This window comes from Erpetoichthys calabaricus, chromosome 9, assembly GCF_900747795.2.
Source record: "Erpetoichthys calabaricus chromosome 9, fErpCal1.3, whole genome shotgun sequence".
Taxonomy (NCBI): Eukaryota; Metazoa; Chordata; class Cladistia; order Polypteriformes; family Polypteridae; genus Erpetoichthys; species Erpetoichthys calabaricus.
In genome coordinates, this window is record NC_041402.2 from 143,214,970 (window position 1) to 143,237,924 (window position 22,955).

General features: G+C 37.1%; 1 protein-coding gene across 3 annotated transcripts in view; it reads right to left on the reverse strand.

Annotated features, from left to right (window-relative positions):
- Window positions 1-22,955, reverse strand: part of LOC114658184 (alpha-2-macroglobulin-like protein 1) — a 271,971-nt gene that overhangs the window by 137,205 nt on the left and 111,811 nt on the right. The window contains exons 30-32 of one of the 3 annotated variants that reach the window (XM_051932108.1): window positions 21,707-21,922; window positions 20,549-20,670; window positions 12,252-12,342 (exon numbers count right to left, since the gene is read on the reverse strand). The exons of the other annotated variants lie outside the window; for them this stretch is intronic. Coding sequence (XP_051788068.1) covers window positions 12,252-12,342; window positions 20,549-20,670; window positions 21,707-21,922 — 429 coding nt within the window. The remainder of the gene's footprint in view (window positions 1-12,251; window positions 12,343-20,548; window positions 20,671-21,706; window positions 21,923-22,955) is intronic. 3 annotated transcript variants of the gene reach the window in all.

The following is a 22,955-nucleotide window of genomic DNA, read 5'->3' on the forward strand; positions in this document are numbered from 1 at the left end:
GGAAAGTCTTCTGGGAAACTCTGAAGGCTTTCTTAAGAGCCCAGATTATCTCATATCTTTTACACAGAAATAAATTAGAAACCAAGAAGTTATCAGAGCTAATCAGTGAAATTACTAGAATAGATAAAGAACATGCCAGGTGTCCAAGTGAGGCACTTCATAGGAAAAGATAGACTCTGCATTCAGAACTCAACCTCTTGACAACTAAAGAAACTGAACAACTCATTTTTAAATCAAGACATCATTACTATGTGGAAGATGAATGTTCTCTTCGCTCCCTTGTACTAACCCATGTCTTTAACTTCAACAGAAGTGGGCTCTGCGAGGCCATGCATTGTGTAAAAGCTTGTTTTGATGAGCAAACAGAAAAATATTTGTGCAAGGAATCCAAGGTCTAAGCATTCCTCAAACTGAGTCTGTCTTATCGCGTTTCCTTCTGAAATCCATAACAAAGTGCAAAGAAAGGGGGGTTGAATTTGTAGATAGAAGAAGCCACTCTGGGGTTGCTTGGCAACTTGGCTCAAGGATTTTGTAAACTGTTACATTTAATAATGAATATTAAATTACGCGTCCTAGGATTATAAAATTGGTTGCCCCACCCTAAAATGGGGTTCAGAACAGACCTGACGCTGTCAAGTAATATTGATTGCCTGTTTTCTGAAACTCTTCTCACTGTGACATTGAAGAATAAAGCTGCTTTTTAACCACACCTGCTGTCTGGTTTGTGTTGATCGTCCACAACTATGAACATGGAGAGAAAGCTAATAAGATCTTAGCTCACCAAATCCACAAGCAGGAAGTTAATTTAATCCCTGCAATCACCAACACAGACAGAGATAAAATCATTGACCATAAAAGTAATGCACACATTTAGAGACTACTATAAGTCCTTATATTCTACTGAGTTAAAGAAGACAAGACACAATCTAAAACCTCTGGCACTATCAGAATTACTTGATGCTATAAAGTCAGTTCAGAGAGGGAAAGCAGCAGGCCCCGATGGCTATCCTGCCGAATTTTATAAGAAATTCTCAACTCAGCTAGCTCCCTTTTTATTAGCAACATTCACAGAAGCTAGAAACAAAAGAAAATTCTACCTCAAACTTTTCACCAAGCATTAATTACCATCCTTTCCTAAACAAAATAAGGACTTATTACAATGTGCATCATACAGACCAATTTCACTTCTGAATAATAATGTTAAGATACTCTCCAAAGTCCTACCTTGAAGGATTGAGAAAGTGTTTCCTAATATCAGAAGACCAAACTGGGTTTATTAAAGGCAGATACTTAGCTTCCAGTCTTCAATGCCTGTTTAATGTAATATATTCACCCACAAAGTCTAACACCCTGGAGATATTTTTGTTGGATGCAGAAAAGGCATTTGATATGGTTGAATGGAACTACCTTAGAGAAATTTGGGTTTGGCCCGAACATTTGTGCATGGATCAAACTACTGTATACCAGTCCAGTAGCTTCAGTTTGTATTGACAACATTAATTCAGACTACTTCAAACTAGAACGTGGTACTAGACAAGGATATCCCTTGTCACCACTGTTTTTTGCAATCACACTTGAGCCACTGGCAGTTCACTGTTGAAATACTTATGAGATAAAGGGGATTATCAGAGAAGGACTTGAACAGAAAATTTCTCTATGTGCAGATGATATGGTACTGTATATATCAGATTCACAAAATACTGTGCCTGCAGTTCTAACAGCACTAGCAGAATTTCAAAAGATTTCTGGTCTCAGAATTAATTTGAATAAAAGTGTGCTCTTTCCAGTGAATTCTCAAGGGCACAATATTAGATTGGACACCATCCGTTTTATTATCGCAGATCAGTTTAAATACATAGGGGTAAATATCACAAGAAAACAAAGTTCTTTATCAAAAAAATTTTTGTCGTCTGAATGGAAAAAATTAAAGAAGACTTGCATAGATGGTCTACCCTTCATCTCACTTTAGCATGAATTATTACCATTGTTAAGATGAATACCCTTCCTAAGAAAGTACATTCAACCAAAACCTCATTTATTTGGAATTCAAGACATCCACGTATCCAAAGGGAGACCCTACAAAGACCTAAGGAGGAAGGTGGCATGGCTCTACCTAACTTTATTACTGGGCAGCAGATATACAAGTTATAAAAACCTGGATATGGACACAAATTGACGAACATACAGAGGCTTGGTCCACAATAGAAATAAAATCCTGCAGTATTTCTTTATATTCCTTGCTTTGTACCCCAATAAGTACAAGTCATCGCCAATATACTAACAACCCAATTGTGCTTCACTCACTCAAAACATGGAACCAATATAGGAAGTATTTTAAGATAGAGAAGCTTTTATCTGTGGCACCTCTGCTTTTATCTGTGGCACCTCTGCAAGAGAACCACCTTTTTCCACCCTCTCAAATGTATGCAGTTTTTAATGTCTGGAAAGCATTCAGGATTAAATCACTTAGAGATCTGTACATAGACAATGTCTTTGCATCCTATGAACAATTACACTCCAAATTTAACTTTACAGCAACATATTTCTTTCACTATCTTCAAATTAGAAACTTTATTAAACAAAACCTGCCCAATTTTCCTTATCTCCCACCTACCCTCAATGACAGAAAAAAAAAGATCAGTCTTGACGACTCAGACAGCATCTCTGTAATATATAAAACCATTTTACAGTCCCTCCCTTTCAAAGATCCAAGAGTACAGTGGGAAAAGGATCTCTCACTTAACATCTCAGAAAAGGAGAATTCACTTGAGCGCCATATGCACAAAGCGCACAATCATCCAACTTAAAATTATATATCGAGCACATTTGTCTCATTTGAAATTGTCCAAAATGTTTCCAGGGCAAGATCCAACCAGCAAACATTGCAATCAAGTCCCAGCCTCACTGGGCAACATGTTTTGGTTGTTTACCAAATTAATATCATTCTGGAGCAAAATCTTTAAATGCCTGTCAGACAACCTTGGAGTCACAATCCCTCCTAATCCACTAACAGCTGTGTTTGGTGTTCTTCCAGATGGGTTAAAGTGGAGAAGGACAAACAAACTGTGATTGCCTTTACTACACTATTGGCACGTAGACTTATCTTATCCAACTGGAAGAATCCTAACTCTCATATTTTAAGTCAGTGGGTAACTGATGTTATATACTATTTGAAATTGGAAAAAATAAAATTCTCACTTTGAGGATCTGTACAAAACATTTTCAAAACCTGGGCAGGATCTAATCAATAACATTTTAGAATAAGCATTTTAATTGAGGAAGCAAATTCTTTACCCTTTTTTTTAGTCTATTTTTAAATAAAAGGGGTTGATTTGTTTCAAACCTAGTTTTGTAAAACTTGACTTGTTTGTATAGGAATGTTATTTGAATTTAATAAAATCAATAAAATGAAAAAATGCGAAAGTATATGGGTTATACATATAAGATATGGGTTATCCCATAATTTTTTTTACTGTGTGGTTCAGAGCTTCCATAATATCTTGATGTTTCCATTTTTTTGGACATAACATTTTCAAATCTGTTTAATTTAATTTAGATCTTGGGGGTCCAGATCTTATCCTGGTAGCATTGGGCACAAGGCAGGATGCAACACTCTTTTTGGGTAAAGCAATGTTTTTTTTTTTGGTTTTGTTTTTTTTTTGATGTTGTAATTGTCACAATTCGCTCTTTCGCCTTGCATTGACTGTCGCTTGTAAGAGGAGAGACCTCTTGGGTTGGGGAAGAGGTAGTTGAGAACTTCAGATACTTCAAAAATTGCACACACAAAGCAAGGACAGAAGTTATTCAAGAAAGCATTTTTTTTTTATTGGAGCACACAAACCATTAGGGTTACAGCCAAAAAAGGAGGAAAGAAAAAAACTGCAATCATTGGATTTCTTTCCCTAAAAGATATCAATAATGAAACAAACTGTGTACATGTGACATTAATGACCCTGTAAAGTATAAACTACTCAAATTATAACTTTATGGTATATCTCTCACTTCCACTGGACAAATAACAAAAATGACAAACAATACTTTGAAATTGATGAATTTTCTTCAGGTTTAATAAGCATTTGTTGATTGGGTTAGGAGATGCTCAATTACCAGAATACAGCTTAAATTTTTATTATTAAAGGAGTATTTTAAAGGGGTATTGTATTGAGAAACCTGAATGTTAGTTGATTTGTATCCCAAATATATATGTTTTTGGCAATTATTTAGATAAATACTCTGTGAATGAATATTGTTAAGTTGAAAATGTCTCCTTGACATATAATGGACACTTGCAGTGCAGCTTCGTTTCCTGATTTTACTAATGTACCTTTTGGCTAATACTGTATATATACCACAATGAATGTGACTTACATGAAGCAGTACAGAACATTCACAATCCTAGTACTTATTTATGAACAGTAATCATTTATTTATTGATATATCAAAACAAATGTCAGCCAGGTCTGAATATAAAAAGAACATGTAGAAGGCCGGTTTCCAACCACTCTTTGATGAATTCCAAAAAGACGTTTTTTGTTTCCAACAACAGAACTTTGGGTAAAAGAATGTTCCACATTGGCATGATTTGTATCTCTCCTTTCAGAATTCATTATTTTTCTCTTCACCATCTGAAAAATATTTTGTGCATAACAAAACAGAACATTCAGCCCAATATATTTTGCCATTTCTTATTCCATAACTCTAAATTCAATGGCCTATTCACAGGGAACACCTTTAAAACCTACCCAGGAGTTACTTCCAAGGTAATGCTTGTATTTACTAAATGTTCAAGTGTACAGTTCTTGTATTGACTATAAATTTTGATTCTACATCAAAATACTGGACAGCCTACAAACTTTTGTTCTTACTTTCACACAATTACCAACATCCTTCCACATTGCCACTGCAGCTCTGAATGAACCACTTCTAAAGATTCTAATATGGTGAACATTTGTCCAAAAGACAATGAACATTGATAGGGGTACAAGTGTGACAACTCTGATCTTAAATGAGTTATCGCTGTGCTACTCGTCAGAAATAGGAGTTTAAACAACAGAAGTTTGCAATGTCATGTGATGGCTGTACAGAGATTAACCTCATAATTTAACCAGAACTTAAGAGTCTCTGGATCAGAATGGGGTGGGTGGGTCATTGCTCTGGTGTGTGCTCAATCATAGTTACTTGTCATTAATAGGACACAAGTAAGGGAGGAAACTCCACACGTGATGGTGAATTAATTGGACAATTATAAAAGAGAGTTAAGACCTTAAACCTATAGAAAAGGTGAACTTACTGTACCTCTATATTTTTTAAAAATGTAAAAACGACCCTACTGCTGTTTCCTAAATGCAGAATAAGTCAAATGACAGCCATTTAAATGTTAAGTTCAGTTTGAGATAAAAGGCGATCAGTGATCAACAAACTGCCTGGAAAAAAAAAACCTGTGGCCACAGTGGACTCCCCATAACTGGGTCTGTAAACTTGAAGGATAATGTTCCAAATTTCAATGCAATCAGTTCCCTGGGAGATGAGGTGTTCTATGTGGACAGGCAGACACAATATAATGGATTTTCATGTCTAAAAAGTAAAGTTGATACTGTTGTTACTAAACAGCCTGATAAGGCAAACACTGATATTAAAAAAAACTATACCTGTAGTACAAGGAGATCTGTATTCAGCTTCAGCATGATCATCTGCAAAAATAAAGAAGACAAATGCCTTAGTAGAAAGTTTTTTTTACAAATCAACTGCAAGGACAACTGGAAGTGCTTCAGTGTGCAATCCACTGTGGTTGAAGTCATGACTAAAAAGGGCAAAACAAAGACACAAATAACTGTGTTCAGTAGAAATTGCTCTATTTATTCTTTATGCATTATGGACATTTTAATTTACATTTTTAAATTATACAACAATATTCTGAAACATAACTATCATGTAAACGAAAAGTACAGCATGTAAATTTAAAATGAAACCTAATGAGATGGAATGAACATTGCTTATCATCAGTGGCTTACTTGTTTGGTAGTAATCATAAATCCTGACAGTAGCCGGCTTCAAATTCTTCACTGCAATCTCCTCTTGAATGGTGAAGTGCAAAGTCAGAGGTTTTCTTTGTACAAGCTGAAAAAAACACAATAGAAAGGTACATGTTCTAACACAACAAAATATCAAAACCTGCTAAAACAAAAATGGAATTGAGAGATTTTGAGAAATGTTTTAGAATAAGAAAAGAAAATACATACAGGATACCCATTTATTAAACTCATGCGGGCAGATATTGCAGAAAGACAATGAAGAGAATTGGGAAGAGAAAGCAAGGGAGGTGAAATCGGAGGTGGATGTTTAAAGTAAAAAGATCTGAAAGAAATGGGCTTGACTGCTGAGAAGGTCCAGGACCGAGCTGTTTGGAGAAGGTGGATCAAGAACATCGACCCTACATAGAAGTGAGAAAAGATGAAGAGAAAGAGTATACTCTTTTATTCCCTTTTTCCTGTACTTCTCATCAGGGTCTGACTACGTTTGAACAAACATCTCGACCTCCAACCTGTCCTGGTAGAGTTGAGGAAGATCTGATAAATAAATATATATAATATATAATAGACAGACACAGAGAGAGAGAGAGAGAGAGAATATCCCTATTCCACTTACACAATATAAATATATATAGTTGCACACGTAGGTATAATGGTATGATGGGTCTTTTTACATGGACTATATTTAGGGTGTAACAGGAATTTGGATTTTGTTTTCATGAAGTCTTCATTTTCCTCTTTAGAGTGGAGGAAGAGAGCACCCAGAAAAAAATATCAGTCACGATAAAATCAAAGATGCAATAGCTGAAGTTAATAACTGACAAACAGATCTTGAGCAACATAATTCACTGCTCCAGGCTCTATTATAGGGAACCAAATATTTTCAAATATTATACCTTTGAAAGACCTTTATACAAAAAGCACAAATATCTGGGATGTCACCATTGTAATCCAAACTCCCATGTTTATTCTTTGTGTTTATATATATATATATATATTATATATATACAGTATATATATATATATATATATATATATATATATATATATATATATATATATATATATATTATTGTGGCGGACAGCCGGGGCCCTTGCCCGGTCAGGACACCTCTTCTTTATATGGTCCAGGGGAGCATGCATGGACTGAACTGTACCTTCCCCGGGACACTAGATGGCACCCTCTGGGTGGCAGTGGTGCTTAGAATTCCTGCAGGATCCATTGGAGATGGAGTTCTCCACGACCCTGTTGGGATCTGGGGCTGCCACCAGGGGGTGCTGCAGTGGTTCCTTAGCCCATGTGGGTGGTTCTTCTGTCACACCCGGAAGTGCAGCCAGAAATAGATCATCAAACACCTGGAGCATGTCCAGGTGGGCTATAAAAGGATCCAGCAACCGCCACTCTGGGAGCCAGAGTCGGGAGGAGGGAGACAAAGCTTGCCGGAAAGAAGTGGATGGGGAAAGAATAAAACAGAAGAAGGGAAAGTAAAGTATTGTATCGGGACTTTGTTGTGCCTGTGGGAACAGGGAAGGCATGCCCACAAGCAAAAAAAAAATAAAACATTTGTTTTTATAAGTGTGTCTCCCGTGTCTGTGTGTCGGTTTGGGTGGCTGGCACGTCCCCTAGTGGTTTTGTCACACTGGCGCAGTTGGCAGGAATTCCTGGCTGTAGTGAAAGGCAGGGACCTGCATTTAATGTGTGTGACGACCTGGCAGTGCAAGGCGCACCTTTAAGGACCATACAAGGATGGGTGAGGCGGTGTGTCACTGTTTTAGTTTTATGATTAAAGGTAATTTTTAAGTACTTTATGTCTTGGTGTGCTGCAATGTTGTTTCCAAGAAGTGGCTGCTATTTTGAACAAAATTTTGTTTACTGTTGCCACCTTGTAACATAAAACATAACAATCACAACAGTTGAAGGTCATCATTGTGTACTTCTTGGTTGTCCAAGTTGTGGATTAAACAAAAGAATAGCTTGGTTTTGGAAGTGGTTAAAAGACATTTGTTAAAGTCTAGTTTTTGCGCAAAATTTGATTTTGACATTTTGCTTGATTTTCCATGTAGTCATTAGGTACTTTTGAGCTTTGCCTTCCTTTTGATTTTATATTACCGTTCTCCCATCTCCAGGTCCAATTGTAATTCATTTTAGCCTGCCAATTCTATCAGAGAGAGCAACATTTCCAACCATTTTCCTTTAATTGAAAGCAATGGAAATTACTCTTTCAGCTTGTGTTTATTTGATCATTTCAGACCTTTTTGTTTGGCACTAAAGTAACTGTAATTTACCCTGTTGTTACCAAATTCTGAGCAAAAGATTAAAGTAACTTTGTTTGCATTAAATTATTCAAATAAAATTAGATGTTCACATTAAGTTATTTATATTAAATTAATTCAAAAAGTCTAAACCCTCCAATGTCCTTGACACCTCTTCATATTATCACTGCACCTTCCATGTAGCTATGATGATATTTGCAGAGTCACTGCCTAAACCCTGACACTTCCAGCTTTGCCTCACACTGATCATGTGGGGTCAAAAGAAACACTGTGCATAGGGATTTTCCCTCAACTCTGTTTGTGGATCCAACCCAGGATCTTTACCAAGATCACTGGTGTCCACCTACTTCCGCCATTGAAGTTAAGCAGCGCAGTGGCTTTACTAAGTGCCGCTGTTTTTAGTGCTTTGTCATCTTTCTCACTCACAGAATCTCAGGACGGTTCTGCTCTTTCTGACAGCGTCCCTCTCCCATGTCTATGTGGCCCAGCCACCCCATATTTTTAGGCCAAAAATACCACTGGAAAACACTGATATTTTTTGTCAATAATATTTTACACTGATGTACAGTATATGGGAAGCATCGATGACATGTTAGATGTTTCTATCCTACATATAGATGTCTGCCAACTTCTTCTCTTTATAGTCGAAGTTATTTATGTTTTGTAATTTCCATACCCATCAGTTGTGTTTCAGGCAAATTGCATGTTTTTATTTATTTAATTCTCTTAATATTAGTGCAATTCAATTCTGATACTTTTGTACACTGTTTCAGGTAACAAGAATTTAAAATAACACAGTATCTTGAATTCTAATTGAGGTTAAGTAGGCAAACTCAGCACTGAAATTACATCTCTTAGTGTTTTACTAAATAGATTTGAAATTTAGGATATGCAACTTTGACTTTTGAATGTATATTATTTTGAGTGTCAACTACACAAGTTGATTTTAACTTAGTTATCTGATTTGAAAATAATAACCTATTTCTTAAATCAGTGTATACAGTATGTTGTTTCTACTTATATTTTTGTTTTATTTCTGAGTTTGGGATTTTATTGTTTTTTCATTTTACTTACTTATATTTCTCTTCATCAAATTAATACTCTAAACATCGTTCCTTTCTTGTTAATTGCAAAGAATTCTGGTGAAGATTGCATCATATGGGTAATACTAATTTAGTAGGGAATTTTTGTCTTTGCATTGCCTTTGGAGGCAAATCTTTTCACACTTGTGAACTGCGAGGATCCCAGATTAATACAGAACATACTCACGTGTACATATAGACCTATGCTCATAGGAGTCAGAATAGACCTATTTAGGGTAACCAAATATCCAAAGTTATTGAATGTGTGTTAAAAATTGGAGCACTTGTAGAAAAATCCAGAGGAGAATGTAAAAACATTCCTGGGCCAGGATTGAACAGTGGAGCTGTGAGGCAGCAGTACTAGGGAATCCATTCACGGGCTCCCGATTCCCGGGATTCCCAGACATTTTTCATTCCCAGGAATGAGACTGCTGTAATTCCTGGGAAAATGGGAACGGCCAAGCTCGCATATGTGAATTTCCCATTGGGATTAATAAAGTATCTATCTATCTATCTATCTATCTATCTATCTATCTATCTATCTATCTATCTATCTATCTATCTATCTATCTATCTATCTATCTATCTATCTATCTATCTATATAGCGTGTAAAAATCGATCAAGAAATAACAGTTATAGTTGAAAATAATTAAGGTGGCACCATTGCTGCAGCTTGCACTTCATCAGACAACAGCTTTGAACAGCAACTTGAAATTGCAATGCGTCAGTCTGTTGCATCTGCATTATCTGTGCCAAGAAGCTTACCATCACAAAATGATGACAAGAAACTGGATGCATCAGTAAAAGCTGAAATGGTGGTGTTTCAGAGCAACGGCAAGCGTGGGCGTTGTTTAGAACAAGTGTGACAGTATTTGATGATTGTGCCGCCTACTTCAATGGAGGCAGAGCGTGCTTTCTTAGTGGCTGGTGTACTTCTGCACGAAGGTGCGTTCTTGGACGACCGCACGCTGGACACGTTAATAATAATAATAAGTTACATTTATATAGCACTTTTCTCAGTACTCAATGGGCTATCCACACAGAGGAACCGAACCCACAATCTTCCACTGTCTCCTTACTGCAAGGCAGCAGCACTACCACTGCGCCACCTGTGAGGACGATGTGCTTTCTATGCTTTTATTACTACTTGTAGATAAGGTTAATCTTTTATTTGTGTCAACATATTGCAGTAGTTTTATTAAAAATAAGTGTTGGTCGTTCTAAAACCGTTCACATGTGAGATGCCCGTGCACTGTATCATGCCCGGGAGCCCAGGATTCCCAGGAATGAAATGCGGGATTCCCAAATTCCCGGGAATGGATAAACTTGTCCGGGAATGGATTCCCTAAGCAGTACTAAGTACTGGGTATAGTTCTTCATTTTAAATAAATAGACAAAAAGTCCCAGACAGTTGTAAAATAATAAAAGATCCTAATGTATCTGAAATCATGTTTTAAATATTTCCTTTTAAAAATAAGTAAAAATGAATGTTTAATTTATGTTTACAATGTTAGTCATCCATGAATTAATTTGTTCATTCATTCGTTTTAGAAACAAAATCTTTTTTGGGATTCCTTTCACTAAAATCAAGTCGGTTCTGCTTTGTTAAATATGTGTTCACTTACAACTTTATAAATATCGATGGTGGCAAAATAGCTTTTCATTTATTTAAATACACTTTTTCATAGAAAATATTGATATCAATGTCTTTAAAAATAAAATGATTCCACTATATTTGTAAAGACAATGTGTGTCAGTTCTGTGTCTGAAATTGTTACTAATTTCTGCACATTAGGTACTTCAGTAGTTTGTAGTGGCAGCAGCATTACTTAAATTGTCAACTACTCCCAGCAGTCCCTGTAGTATTACACCATTGAGCAGCTTCAGAGTGGCAAGGGTTGCTTGGAAGAAGGATAATTAAGCATTATCTTTAAAAAAGAGACAAAATACCTCCAGGGGAATCACAATCATTTGTATTTATCCGTTTCTACACTTCTCACTCCACCTATGGAATACAAGCACTCATAGATTACAGTTTCATTCTGGATTCATGTGCTGGTCCTGTGCCTGGTTGTCCGTGCGATTTTGTCTTTACACTTGGAATCTCAATTTATTCACACCATCATTTGCACCTGTTCTACTGAATATGTATTTTGGACTGTGTCATAAGTGTTGATTGTTTATCATTTAATGCCTAGCGTGTGGCTGGTTTCATCACCACCAGGGTACTGGGGAAGGTGTTTGTGTACACATTGTTTTTTTAAAAAATTGGAGTTTTTTTGCCTTCTTTATTTGTTTAATATATACTTTTATTTATTTATTGAGTCTCTTTATAAATGTTTCTGTGTGTGAATGTGTGCACACCGGGTCAAGGCTGTGGGTGTTCCTAAGGTCCCCGCAATAACATAAACAAATCACCGACTTCAGGCAGTATGAATCTTAGCATCCTTGCAATTGCTACAAATTGAATATATAAAGTCATAGGCTAAAATGCCACTACTTCTTTAAAGTCAACTTCTAATCGAGTCTTTTAGTCTGAGATTTGAATATCTTTATTTAATATCAATATCTTTATTTAAGTAATAGGCTATACATACCTCCTCAAGATAGACATCAATGTACCCTTTATCCATGTCAATACGTTTCACAAGTGGATTACGTCTAAGCTGCAGTTAAAAACAGTAAGTGAAAAAGAATGAAAGTTATCCAAAAAATGTTACTATTGTAAATGATACAATGTGTGTTATTTCTAGAAACACAACTCAACATGAACTACAAACATAACCCATTAAAGCATGTAGTAAAGTCACAAATAAGTTGCAAAGCAACTGTCTTGGTGCCTGAAGTAAGCTGTACCACACTTACCATTGAAATGGATACCATATCCACATGATAGCCTGAAAGCAGTTTGACATTTACAATGACCATGTTAGTCCTGTCTCGATTTCCATTGTATCTGAACAAAATGAGAAGAAAGTAAGACACAATCTATAAAGTACTTAACCATTGATATTATAGTTTTAGTCAGTCGCTTTGATGAATTTCTCAGATCAGAACAGAAACTTTCAAAACTACTTGTTCAAACTCCATATCTGCTTATTAATTGTGCACATCATAACAGCAAATTCCTATTGTTTTGAACATATAGCAAATGCTTTGTACATCCATGTAACTGCTTGTGTACAATTGTCTGTTGTTTTTTACATTCTCATTTGCTTTTGTCAACTCACTCAAAATGCATTATGCGTGTTCTCTGTTAATTAATCCTTCCACTCAAATCATCTGCTCATTATTTCATTGCTTTAGCCATTCTGTGCAAAAATTATGAACTAGTTGTCATAATCTGTCTAGCATATTTATTTATGTATTTGGTAAATCTGAAATTTATATCAGTAGTGAGTAATTGGTCTCAGATGACTCTTATCCTATAATCATGAGGCATTAGCTGAACCAACGATCAACCAGTTCTCTACAATTGTTCAGAGGTGAATTCCATGAACCTTAAATGTACTGTAGCATATATATATATATATATATATATATATATATATATATATATATATATATATATACACCAAGCATAACACCAGATTACTGAAACATTTTCCTACATGGTAATGGACCAACCACAAGCTAATAAATAGGCGCAGTAGTCTGGAAGAAGGCAAGTTAGGATGCGGGGTTGAAGAGTAAGGAGACAAAATAGAGGTAGAGTAAGAGGAGGCCTAGTACATAGGGTTATTCCTGATGAAATATGGACCACCATTGTGGACCAGATTGTAAATCAGGGACTCACAATGTCTGAGGCTGGTTGAAGGTTACAGCCAAATATTGGGGCGAACTACTGTGTCATCAATCATACAAACATTTCGTTGGTAGAACAGGTGGGTACTGTAACGTTACAATATGTATATTGTAAAGCTTCAAAGTACAGAGTTTGCAGTAACCTGCTTTTCTGTATATTTTCATTATGTAGTTGATGCTGTAGTGTACGCTAGTATATTTACTGTATGCATTTTCTCCATCTTGGCAGTGATCTCATCAGACCTGCCTCTACTGTAAAAAATCTTGGTGTCATTTTTGATTCCTCCCTCTCTTATTCTGCCCACATAAATCACATTAAGAAACTTTCTTACTTTCACCTCCGTAACATATCCCGTGTTTGCTCATTCCTCTCCTTCTCTAATGCTGAGAAACTTGTCCATGCTTTTATCACATCCCGCATCGATTATTGCAATTCCCTACTGGCAGGTGCCCCTTCTAATCTTATATCACAGCTCCAGCTTATTTAAAACTCAGCTGCAAGAGTCCTTACACGAACAAGCAGCAGCGAGCACATCACACCCATCCTGCTTCTCCTTCACTGGCTCCCTGTGTCCTACAGAATCGAATATAAAATCCTACTAATAACCTACAAAGCCTTAAATAACCTCGCGCTAAACTACATCAATGACCTTCTCCATCACTATGTGCCTGCCCGCCCACTAAGGTCCTCTGATTCTGGCAATCTTGTTGTGCCCCACACTAATCTACACTCCATGAGTGACAGGGCCTTCAGCTGTATAGCACCCAGACTCTGGAATGACCTACCGAAATTAATCAGGTCAGCTGACTCCATAAATTCTTTTAAAAAACAACTCAAAACTCATCTGTTCAGGAAGGCTTTTAGCTCTATTTGACTTTATTACCCTTCTCTCAGTTTACTTCTCTGTCAAGATGCTAATGTAACTGTATGTGTGTGTGTGTGCTAGACCATCAATTATGTTGTCTGATTTTTTTTTCAGAATTCATTGTCTTAATCTTCTTTATTTATTTATCTGGTTTGTACAATGCTATATACTGTATACCCTGCCGTTCTTTATTATATTCTGTAAGTGCCTTGAGCATGGGAAAGGTGCTATATAAATAAAATGTATTATTATTATTATTATTATTTTACAATACTGTCCAAATAGGACTGCAAGGCTAACTCACAGGGGTGGTCGAAGGCATCTTTTTATTATTGAACAAGAGGAGGCCTTTTGTGCTATGGTGGTTTCAAATAATGCCATTCGACTACAGGAGATACAGAGAACTGTGGCTGAAAACAACAATGTATTTGAGAACATCCTATTTGTTAGTGTCTCAACAATTGACAGAGTGTTGAAAAGACACCAAATCAGCATGAAACAAATCTACCAGGTCCCATTTGAAAGAAATGATCACAGAGTAAAGGAGCCGTGTTACCAATTTGTTCATGTAAAATATTTATTTGCATACTGTAATCTACTGTAAACAGTACCACTTTGGTTATATTTCTGCATAGTACAATAAAGTATGTAAAATCTGAACAGGTTTGCGTCTATTTGATTAAATATGTTGTCCAAAATACTGTAAACAAAACAATATTTTACAGTACAGTAGGTACTATAATTATGTTTTTTTCTGTTGGTGTATAGTGTTTAATGGATCTGGACTCGAGGGAACCACTTCATAATTTCATATATGTTGATGAGGCAGACTTCAAGCTGGCTACAGGTAGAAGGAGTGGAAGGAATCTCATTGGTCACAGAGCTAATGTTGATATTCCAGGGCAGCGGGGAGGGAATATCATCATGTGTGCAGCCATCTCTGACAATAGTGTGCTTACTCATATTCCCCTTGTAGGCCCATACAACACACAACATCTATTGACCTTTTTAGACACCCTGTACAGAGATCTTATACCTGAAAACGAGAGGGGTCTAATACAGAAGATCTCCCAAAATATGTGATCATTTGGGATAATGTGAGTTTCCATCTCTCACACGTCATCAGAGAGTGGTTTACTAATCATGACAGGATGATCATGGAATTCCTCCCACTCTATTCCCCCTTCCTTAATCCAATTGAGAAATTATTTTCTGCTTGGGGGTGGAAGGTTTATGATCATCAACCCCATACCCAGTTGAGTTTGTTGGATGCCATAAATGCATCATGTGAACTGATAAATATGGACTCCTGCAGAGGATGGATCTGTCATTCAAGAAGGTATTTTCCACGCTGTATTGCTAGAGAGAATATCTACTGCGATGTGGATGAAAATCTGCGGCCTGACAGACAAGAATCAGGATGTGTAAAAAACGTATGGCTATGCCCTCACTATTACGTTCTTTGGAGTGTTTTTTTACACTTTTTCCTTTATGTAATTTGTTGCTGTGAGAGGCATACTTTTCTTTATAACTATGTTACTGTAACACATTTCTGTACAATACAGTAAAGAAGAGTATAAAAGATACTGTATCATATCCAGTCTCTGGCACTCAACCCCTCAAGTACTGTTTGTACAATTTAACTTACCAAAACTACTTTTACCATGTTTTACTGTAGTATTGAAACTGAAGACATTGAAAAAATGTTACAGTCACTTGTGCATTTTCAAACAATATTCCAAAAATCCTACTTACAGTATATCCAGTCTCTTGCAATCAATCCCTGAACAGTAAACACAGTAATTTGAAACTTTATAGTATAGAAATTGTTATACCACACAGAAAATATGTTGCCTTATAGATTTTCAGACAGTATTACCAAAATCCTTGTCAAAATTTTCAATACAGATCAAACAATTATATTGAAAACTTGTTCACGCATTTTGACGATCTTGTTTATAGGCAATGGTGCAAGGATTTGTCATTCTGATAGCACAGACAGTTTCACTGACACAAATATTTGCTTTTGGGGCATAGACTAAGCATTTTCAGTAAGTTAATTGCTTTTGCAGGTAATACACTGTGTTTTTTGCGGTTTTCACATATTGTTCTGCAAACGTAAATTATGTTTTAAGAAATGCACCAAAGCGATTGAGAAAAACTGAAACTTTTTTCCATTTTTTTAAGTGCTTAATAAAATGATTGTTATAGTAAACATGACAATGACCTTGACAGTTTAGCTAGTTAATTAGTTATGCTACTGTCATTGGCATTATGCCTCAAAGGCAACAGAATTCTTTTTTTTTGTACTGCAGTCTTATGCTGATAGTCTCAGCAAGGTAATCAAACATATAATAAATTGAAGATAAGTTTTAAAATTTCAAAACAGGATTAACATTCTTAGGTCTTTCCATTAAAGCCTTATGTGTGGATGCCTGAGGGGAGACTGTGCTTCATATTAAGCAACAGCAATGCAGATTCTGTCCTGACCATGGACGTGTGGATTTAACTGTTGTCTTTGCATAACTTAGGTTTATCTTTGCATAACTTAGACTTTATTATCCCACAGGGAAATTTGATTGCAGCATGAAAACACAAAAAATGAAACAAAACACAGTGTTCACGAAAACAAGCCGAAAGACGTTAGTTATTACAATCAGTACACACACCTACATGATTTATGCCTAATCAGAATAATTGCCTTTAACAGTACCCAGCAATAGTTCAGAATACAGCTACTAGAATTCAAAAAGCTTATAGCTATGGGAATAAAAGAATAATTAAATCTTAAATAAATCTTAAGATAATTATCTGATAACCCATTTAAATTGCTAATATTCTCCCAAATTGATTTTGGTTTTAGGGATATTCACAGCTGTAAAACTACAAAATATCTTGCGGAAAGTGTAAAGTCTGTTTTGGATAAGAGGACCTGAGATGGTGCGGGTCAGCTACATGCCTCTGTGGCCTTGGGGGAGCCTCTTGAACACAGTTTATACCGTAACTGAGATGAGCAGGGTGAATGAGGACAAATAAGCAGCAAGGGGTAGGTGGGAAAAGTAAACAGTGCCTTTATTTAAAACAATCATCAACTGAGTGTGCAACAGCGCAGTGAAATTCTTCTTTCAATAAATAATCCAATAAAATAACGGTGAATGTGGAGATTAAAATCCAATAAATAACTATCTATAAAACAAATCTAAAACTCCATAGCAGTGTGGTGTCTGTTAACAATCATGAATCCTGGTGCCTCCTTTAAAGCCGACGTCTCTCTGGATTATTCAGTTCGGATCTTGCAGCATGGAGAGATGTCAACCAACAGGTGCAGACAACCTTCTAGTCCATCCTGTGTCCCCGCCATCAGTCCCCTGGTGATCAACGAGGTGCCACCAAGCCTTCACTCCCTTTGACTCCTGCTGCCATCCACGGCCTTGCTTTGGAGTCCCCTGGAGTATTGCGGTTGCTCCTACTCCCTGGCTGCTCAACAGAATCAACCTTCAGCCCCCTCTTGAGCACCAGCCACACACTCCTTCCCCAGGACTTTACTCCCATCCTCCTGCTTCCTCCCATTTTGCACTGGCTAACTTTCGCTCGAGCTCTTCTCTATACAGTGGTGTGAAAAACTATTTGCCCCCTTCCTGATTTCTTATTCTTTTGCATGTTTGTCACACAAAATGTTTCTGATCATCAAACACATTTAACCATTAGTCAAATATAACACAAGTAAACACAAAATGCAGTTTGTAAATGGTGGTTTTTATTATTTAGGGAGAAAAAAAAATCCAAACCTACATGGCCCTGTGTGAAAAAGTAATTGCCCCCTGAACCTAATAACTGGTTGGGCCACCCTTAGCAGCAATAACTGCAATCAAGCGTTTGCGATAACTTGCAATGAGTCTTTTACAGCGCTCTGGAGGAATTTTGGCCCACTCATCTTTGCAAAATTGTTGTAATTCAGCTTTATTTGAGGGTTTTCTACCATGAACCGCCTTTTTAAGGTCATGCCATAGCATCTCAATTGGATTCAGGTCAGGACTTTGACTAGGCCACTCCAAAGTCTTCATTTTGTTTTTCTTCAGCCATTCAGAGGTGGATTTGCTGGTGTGTTTTGGGTCATTGTCCTGTTGCAGCACCCAAGATCGCTTCAGCTTGAGTTGACGAACAGATGGCCGGACATTCTCCTTCAGGATTTTTTGGTAGACAGTAGAATTCATGGTTCCATCTATCACAGCAAGCCTTCCAGGTCCTGAAGCAGCAAAACAACCCCAGACCATCACACTACCACCACCATATTTTACTGTTGGTATGATGTTCTTTTTCTGAAATGCTGTGTTCCTTTTACGCCAGATGTAATGGGACATTTGCCTTCCAAAAAGTTCAACTTTTGTCTCATCAGTCCACAAGGTATTTTCCCAAAAGTCTTGGCAATCATTGAGATGTTTCTTAGCAAAATTGAGACGAGCCCTAATGTTCTTTTTGCTTAACAGTGGTTTGCGTCTTGGAAATCTGCCATGCAGGCCGTTTTTGCCCAGTCTCTTTCTTATGGTGGAGTCGTGAACACTGAACTTAATTGAGGCAAGTGAGGCCTGCAGTTCTTTATACGTTGTCCTGAGGTCTTTTGTGACCTCTTGGATGAGTCGTCTCTGCGCTTTTGGGGTAATTTTGGTCGGCCGGCCACTCCTGGGAAGGTTCACCACTGTTCCATGTTTTTGCCATTTGTGGATAATGGCTCTCACTGTGGTTCGCTGGAGTCCCAAAGCTTTAGAAATGGCTTTATAACCTTTACCAGACTGATAGATCTCAATTACTTCTGTTCTCATTTGTTCCTGAAATGTCTTTGGATCTTGGCATGATGTCTAGCTTTTGAGGTGCTTTTGGTCTACTTCTCTGTGTCAGGCAGCTCCTATTTAAGTGATTTCTTGATTGAAACAGGTGTGGCAGTAATCAGGCCTGGGGGTGGCTACGGAAATTGAACTCAGGTGTGATACACCACAGTTAGGTTATTTTTTAACAAGGGGGCAATTACTTTTTCACACAGGGCCATGTAGGTTTGGATTTTTTTTCTCCCTAAATAATAAAAACCATCATTTAAAAACTGCATTTTGTGTTTACTTGTGTTATATTTGACTAATGGTTAAATGTGTTTGATGATCAGAAACATCTTGTGTGACAAACATGCAAAAGAATAAGAAATCAGGAAGGGGGCAAATAGTTTTTCACACCACTGTATATCCTTTAAATTCCAGGACTCTTTTAATTTCTTTCCTGTTCATTTTATCTTGCCTTCCCCTGCCCAGTCCATGCAGGCTTCTCTTATTCAGGCTGCTTAATTGAGTGCAGGTGCGAGAAACCGTTTCCTCCGTGGAATCACTGAGGTGGCAGACTGATTCGCCCACCTCCACATGAAATATACTCATGCACACCACCACCCACTTGACGCCTGCACCTTCTTAAGGTACGATTATTTAAAATTAGCCACCACTGACTGAGTCATGGACCAACTATAACACAGGGCCTTTAGTTGGTCCTTGTGCCTGCAAAGTTAAAAATGTAAATATCTCCTTGACGTAAAATAATGCTCATTCAATGTGCTTAATAACATAAAATAGTTTGCCATTTCTCTACACTTTGTGATTTTATTATATAGCATTTGCAGGTCCAGCAGAGCTATGAATAGTATGCAGTCTGAAAAGGTTGGGAGCATGCGCCGATAGAGCGTTTCTGCACCCAACAGATGATGAATCACCTGGACTGGAACCCGAGTGCAGCGGGTGACACTTCAGCACCACACTGGAACAGAGTTAGGTCTTTTACGGGGGCTGAAAAGCTGAGGGTAGAATACTAACTGTCTGTATATAATGCTGTTCTTCTAGTCTTATCTTAATACTGTGGTCAACTCTTTCAAATGCAATGCCAGACTTCTCCCCACTAAACAGTTTTCTGCTCTTGTCATGTGAGAAAGGAATAAATGCCCCTAAAAGCAGCATTTTGACAATGGCAGGATCGTGTTAGTTCAGTGAGTCCGAAATGGACTGTAAACTGATCAGTGAATTGTAGCAGTAGGTTTATTGTTACATTCACTGTGTCATGAACATGATGGCAGAGCAGCAACAGAGTTTTAGTCAAAGTCTCTTGATATACTAATCTATCTGTGCCTCTAACTCCACATATGTTTTCCAGCTGAGAGTACTGACTAAAAAGATAAGATTATAGATACAAAAAGTAAAAATGTTTCTCTTCAGGAGTTAATGTCCATGAAAGCATGCAGAAAATAACCAGATAATGAGGTTTGGGAATATGTTAGGCATGCTAGTGGAGATAGTCCAGCATGGTGTACCAGAAGGAAATCCTAGGATCATGCTGAAGGTCCACAGTCCATGTAAACATACTTCGCAACCTCTGCTTAACTCTGCTTAGTGTCATTCCACAGCAACTCTTATTTGATTAATTAATAGACAAAAACATAACTGGATCAGTAAAGATCTAACTTACCCAACAACGATTTTGAGGTGTAACAAATTTTTCTCACTACTGTTGCATTGTCCTTCAGCTTCAGCTGTGATGTTGAAAATTGAAAAGTCTGGAGGTGGTGGAACATTGTACTCAAGAGATAGCTGAAACATTTTACAGAGAAAAATGGTATTATCATGGAATTAAGAAATTGTTTATAAAATGGTTTGATTGCAAAGAAAGTATGTGTAAGATATTGAAAACACAGGTGCAGAACCAAAACCCTTTGTGATTGTTTAAGGTGAAGCACAGTGACATGGCTTGGCTCATGTGAACCATGTCTAATACTGAACAAAATCACCTTGTGTTAGTATTTAACTTATTCTATCTATTTGGACAGTTATTACTATAGAAAAATCTGGTGTCATTTCATTTGGAAAAAAGGAAACGTTCAAGAAGAGTGAAATTGCTCAAATGTGCCATGTTATCCTGGGAAAATATCATTGACATCATTTCCATTTTATAGGCTGTGAGGTATTGCCATGTTGTGAGTTGATTATTGTGTTTCAAGAATGTTTTCTGTGACTTTGGTGCTTTTGATTCTGGTTATCACATTACTGAAGAGCAGGTGTCTGAATTATGAGTAAACATATTAGGGTTACTCTATTCTGCAGCAAAGGGAGTCAAGAGGACAATTCTCTATGAAGCAGGCAGCATCTTGTAAATTTTCAGGATTACACACAGATGTGGATAAACATGTAAATAGTGATATGTTAAAAAAATTGGGTTATTTCTGGGGGAAACAATTGTCTGCTGCAATTGGTGCAACATCATGCCAGCACAGGATCCGGTCATAAAGTGACAGCTAGTGAAGATGAGGGGTTGTTGTGCACAGCAGTAATCAACTCAAAAGAACTGAACAAATGTTGTATTCATAAACATTTAATCCTGCATGTGCTGAAGGGTAAATTTAATCTGCCCAGTTGAGGGTCACAGCAGCACTGGGTGTAAGGCAAAAATCACACGTGGTACATGGTGCAGCAATCATTTCAAGGCTCATTGTTTGAAAACATAAAACTATAGTTTATATACTATATTTACATTTTAGGTTTTAATTTGGGTTTCTCTTTCAGAAAGTGCAAAAGCTCACTTTGCAAAAATAACAAAAGAAAAGATGTGTAAGAGATTGAAGACACTGACCTGCACAAAAGAACATACATCACCCTCTGCCTGAACACTGTATGTCCCAGGAATTTCTGGCAGAGTCCTCTCTTGATAGAGCAGGCGATTACTTTGGTCCAGTTGGAACTGTGCCTGAAATCCTTGTGAAGAGCTAATGGTCACGGTGCTGGAACCATCAGGTTTATAAGTTTGAGCAGCATAAAGAGCCAGAGACTGCAGCGCTACAACTGTGTCCTACAAAAGAAAAACTCAATAAGAATTGTGGATTTTGGCCATATTCATGGAATGGATGGTCAAGTTCAATAAGAGTTCTTAAAAGCATATCATTTTAAGACTTGCTCTATTTATACAGCCAAAAATAACTAATTTAATTTACTATTTCTAATAAAAAGGCAGGTCTAAATATTAAAGAATCTGTTGATTTTATCTGAGAACAGCTTGGTGTTAAAAGTGAGCATTGTTTGTTTACAGCATACTGTATATTGACCTCTTCTGTGTAGTTGACAAAGCGGAAGGCATACATACAGTGGATTCAGAAAATATACAGAACCCCTCACATTCTGCACACTTTATTGAATATACACATTTCACATTTTTTCTCATCAATATACACTACACTACACAATAACCCATAATAATAAAACATATTTTCAGAATTGCTTGCAAATTTATGGAAAATCAAATTCTGAAATTAAAATACATTTTAAATAATTAAATACAATATGCACAAAGTGAAGTTTATTCCAACATGACCAAAACTCTGGCCCTGATATTTATTTAAAGTTATAGCAGATGCTAAAACTATTGGAAACAGTCATCAATGCAAGATGGATGGTAATGTACTTGCTGAAGTATCACCAGTATTTAACTTAATGCACAGAAGGAATCCGACTTCTCTTGCATGAATACTATTAATGATTTTGTTAGCAATTGAATGTTTATGCAGTTTTACAATTTGTAAGCGTGTGCCATTACATAGGCTTTATTTGTTGACAGCTTACACACAACTGAACTATTACTGTTCTTAGCAGAGCGGATGTATATAAGGTTCATTAAATTGGTTGTATTGACATGAGCATCACTGTTGTATTCTCCTAAAGAAGACGAAAAAATTATATATAGATGTTGTGGCACGCAGCTGGGGGTGGTACCCAGTCGGGACGCCCAAGAGGACCAGAGGAGGGCTCATGCCTCCTCCAGACCATGAGGGGGCGACCTCCTTGGTTGCTGTGGGGACAATGGGTACAGAGCTTTGAAGCTCAACCCT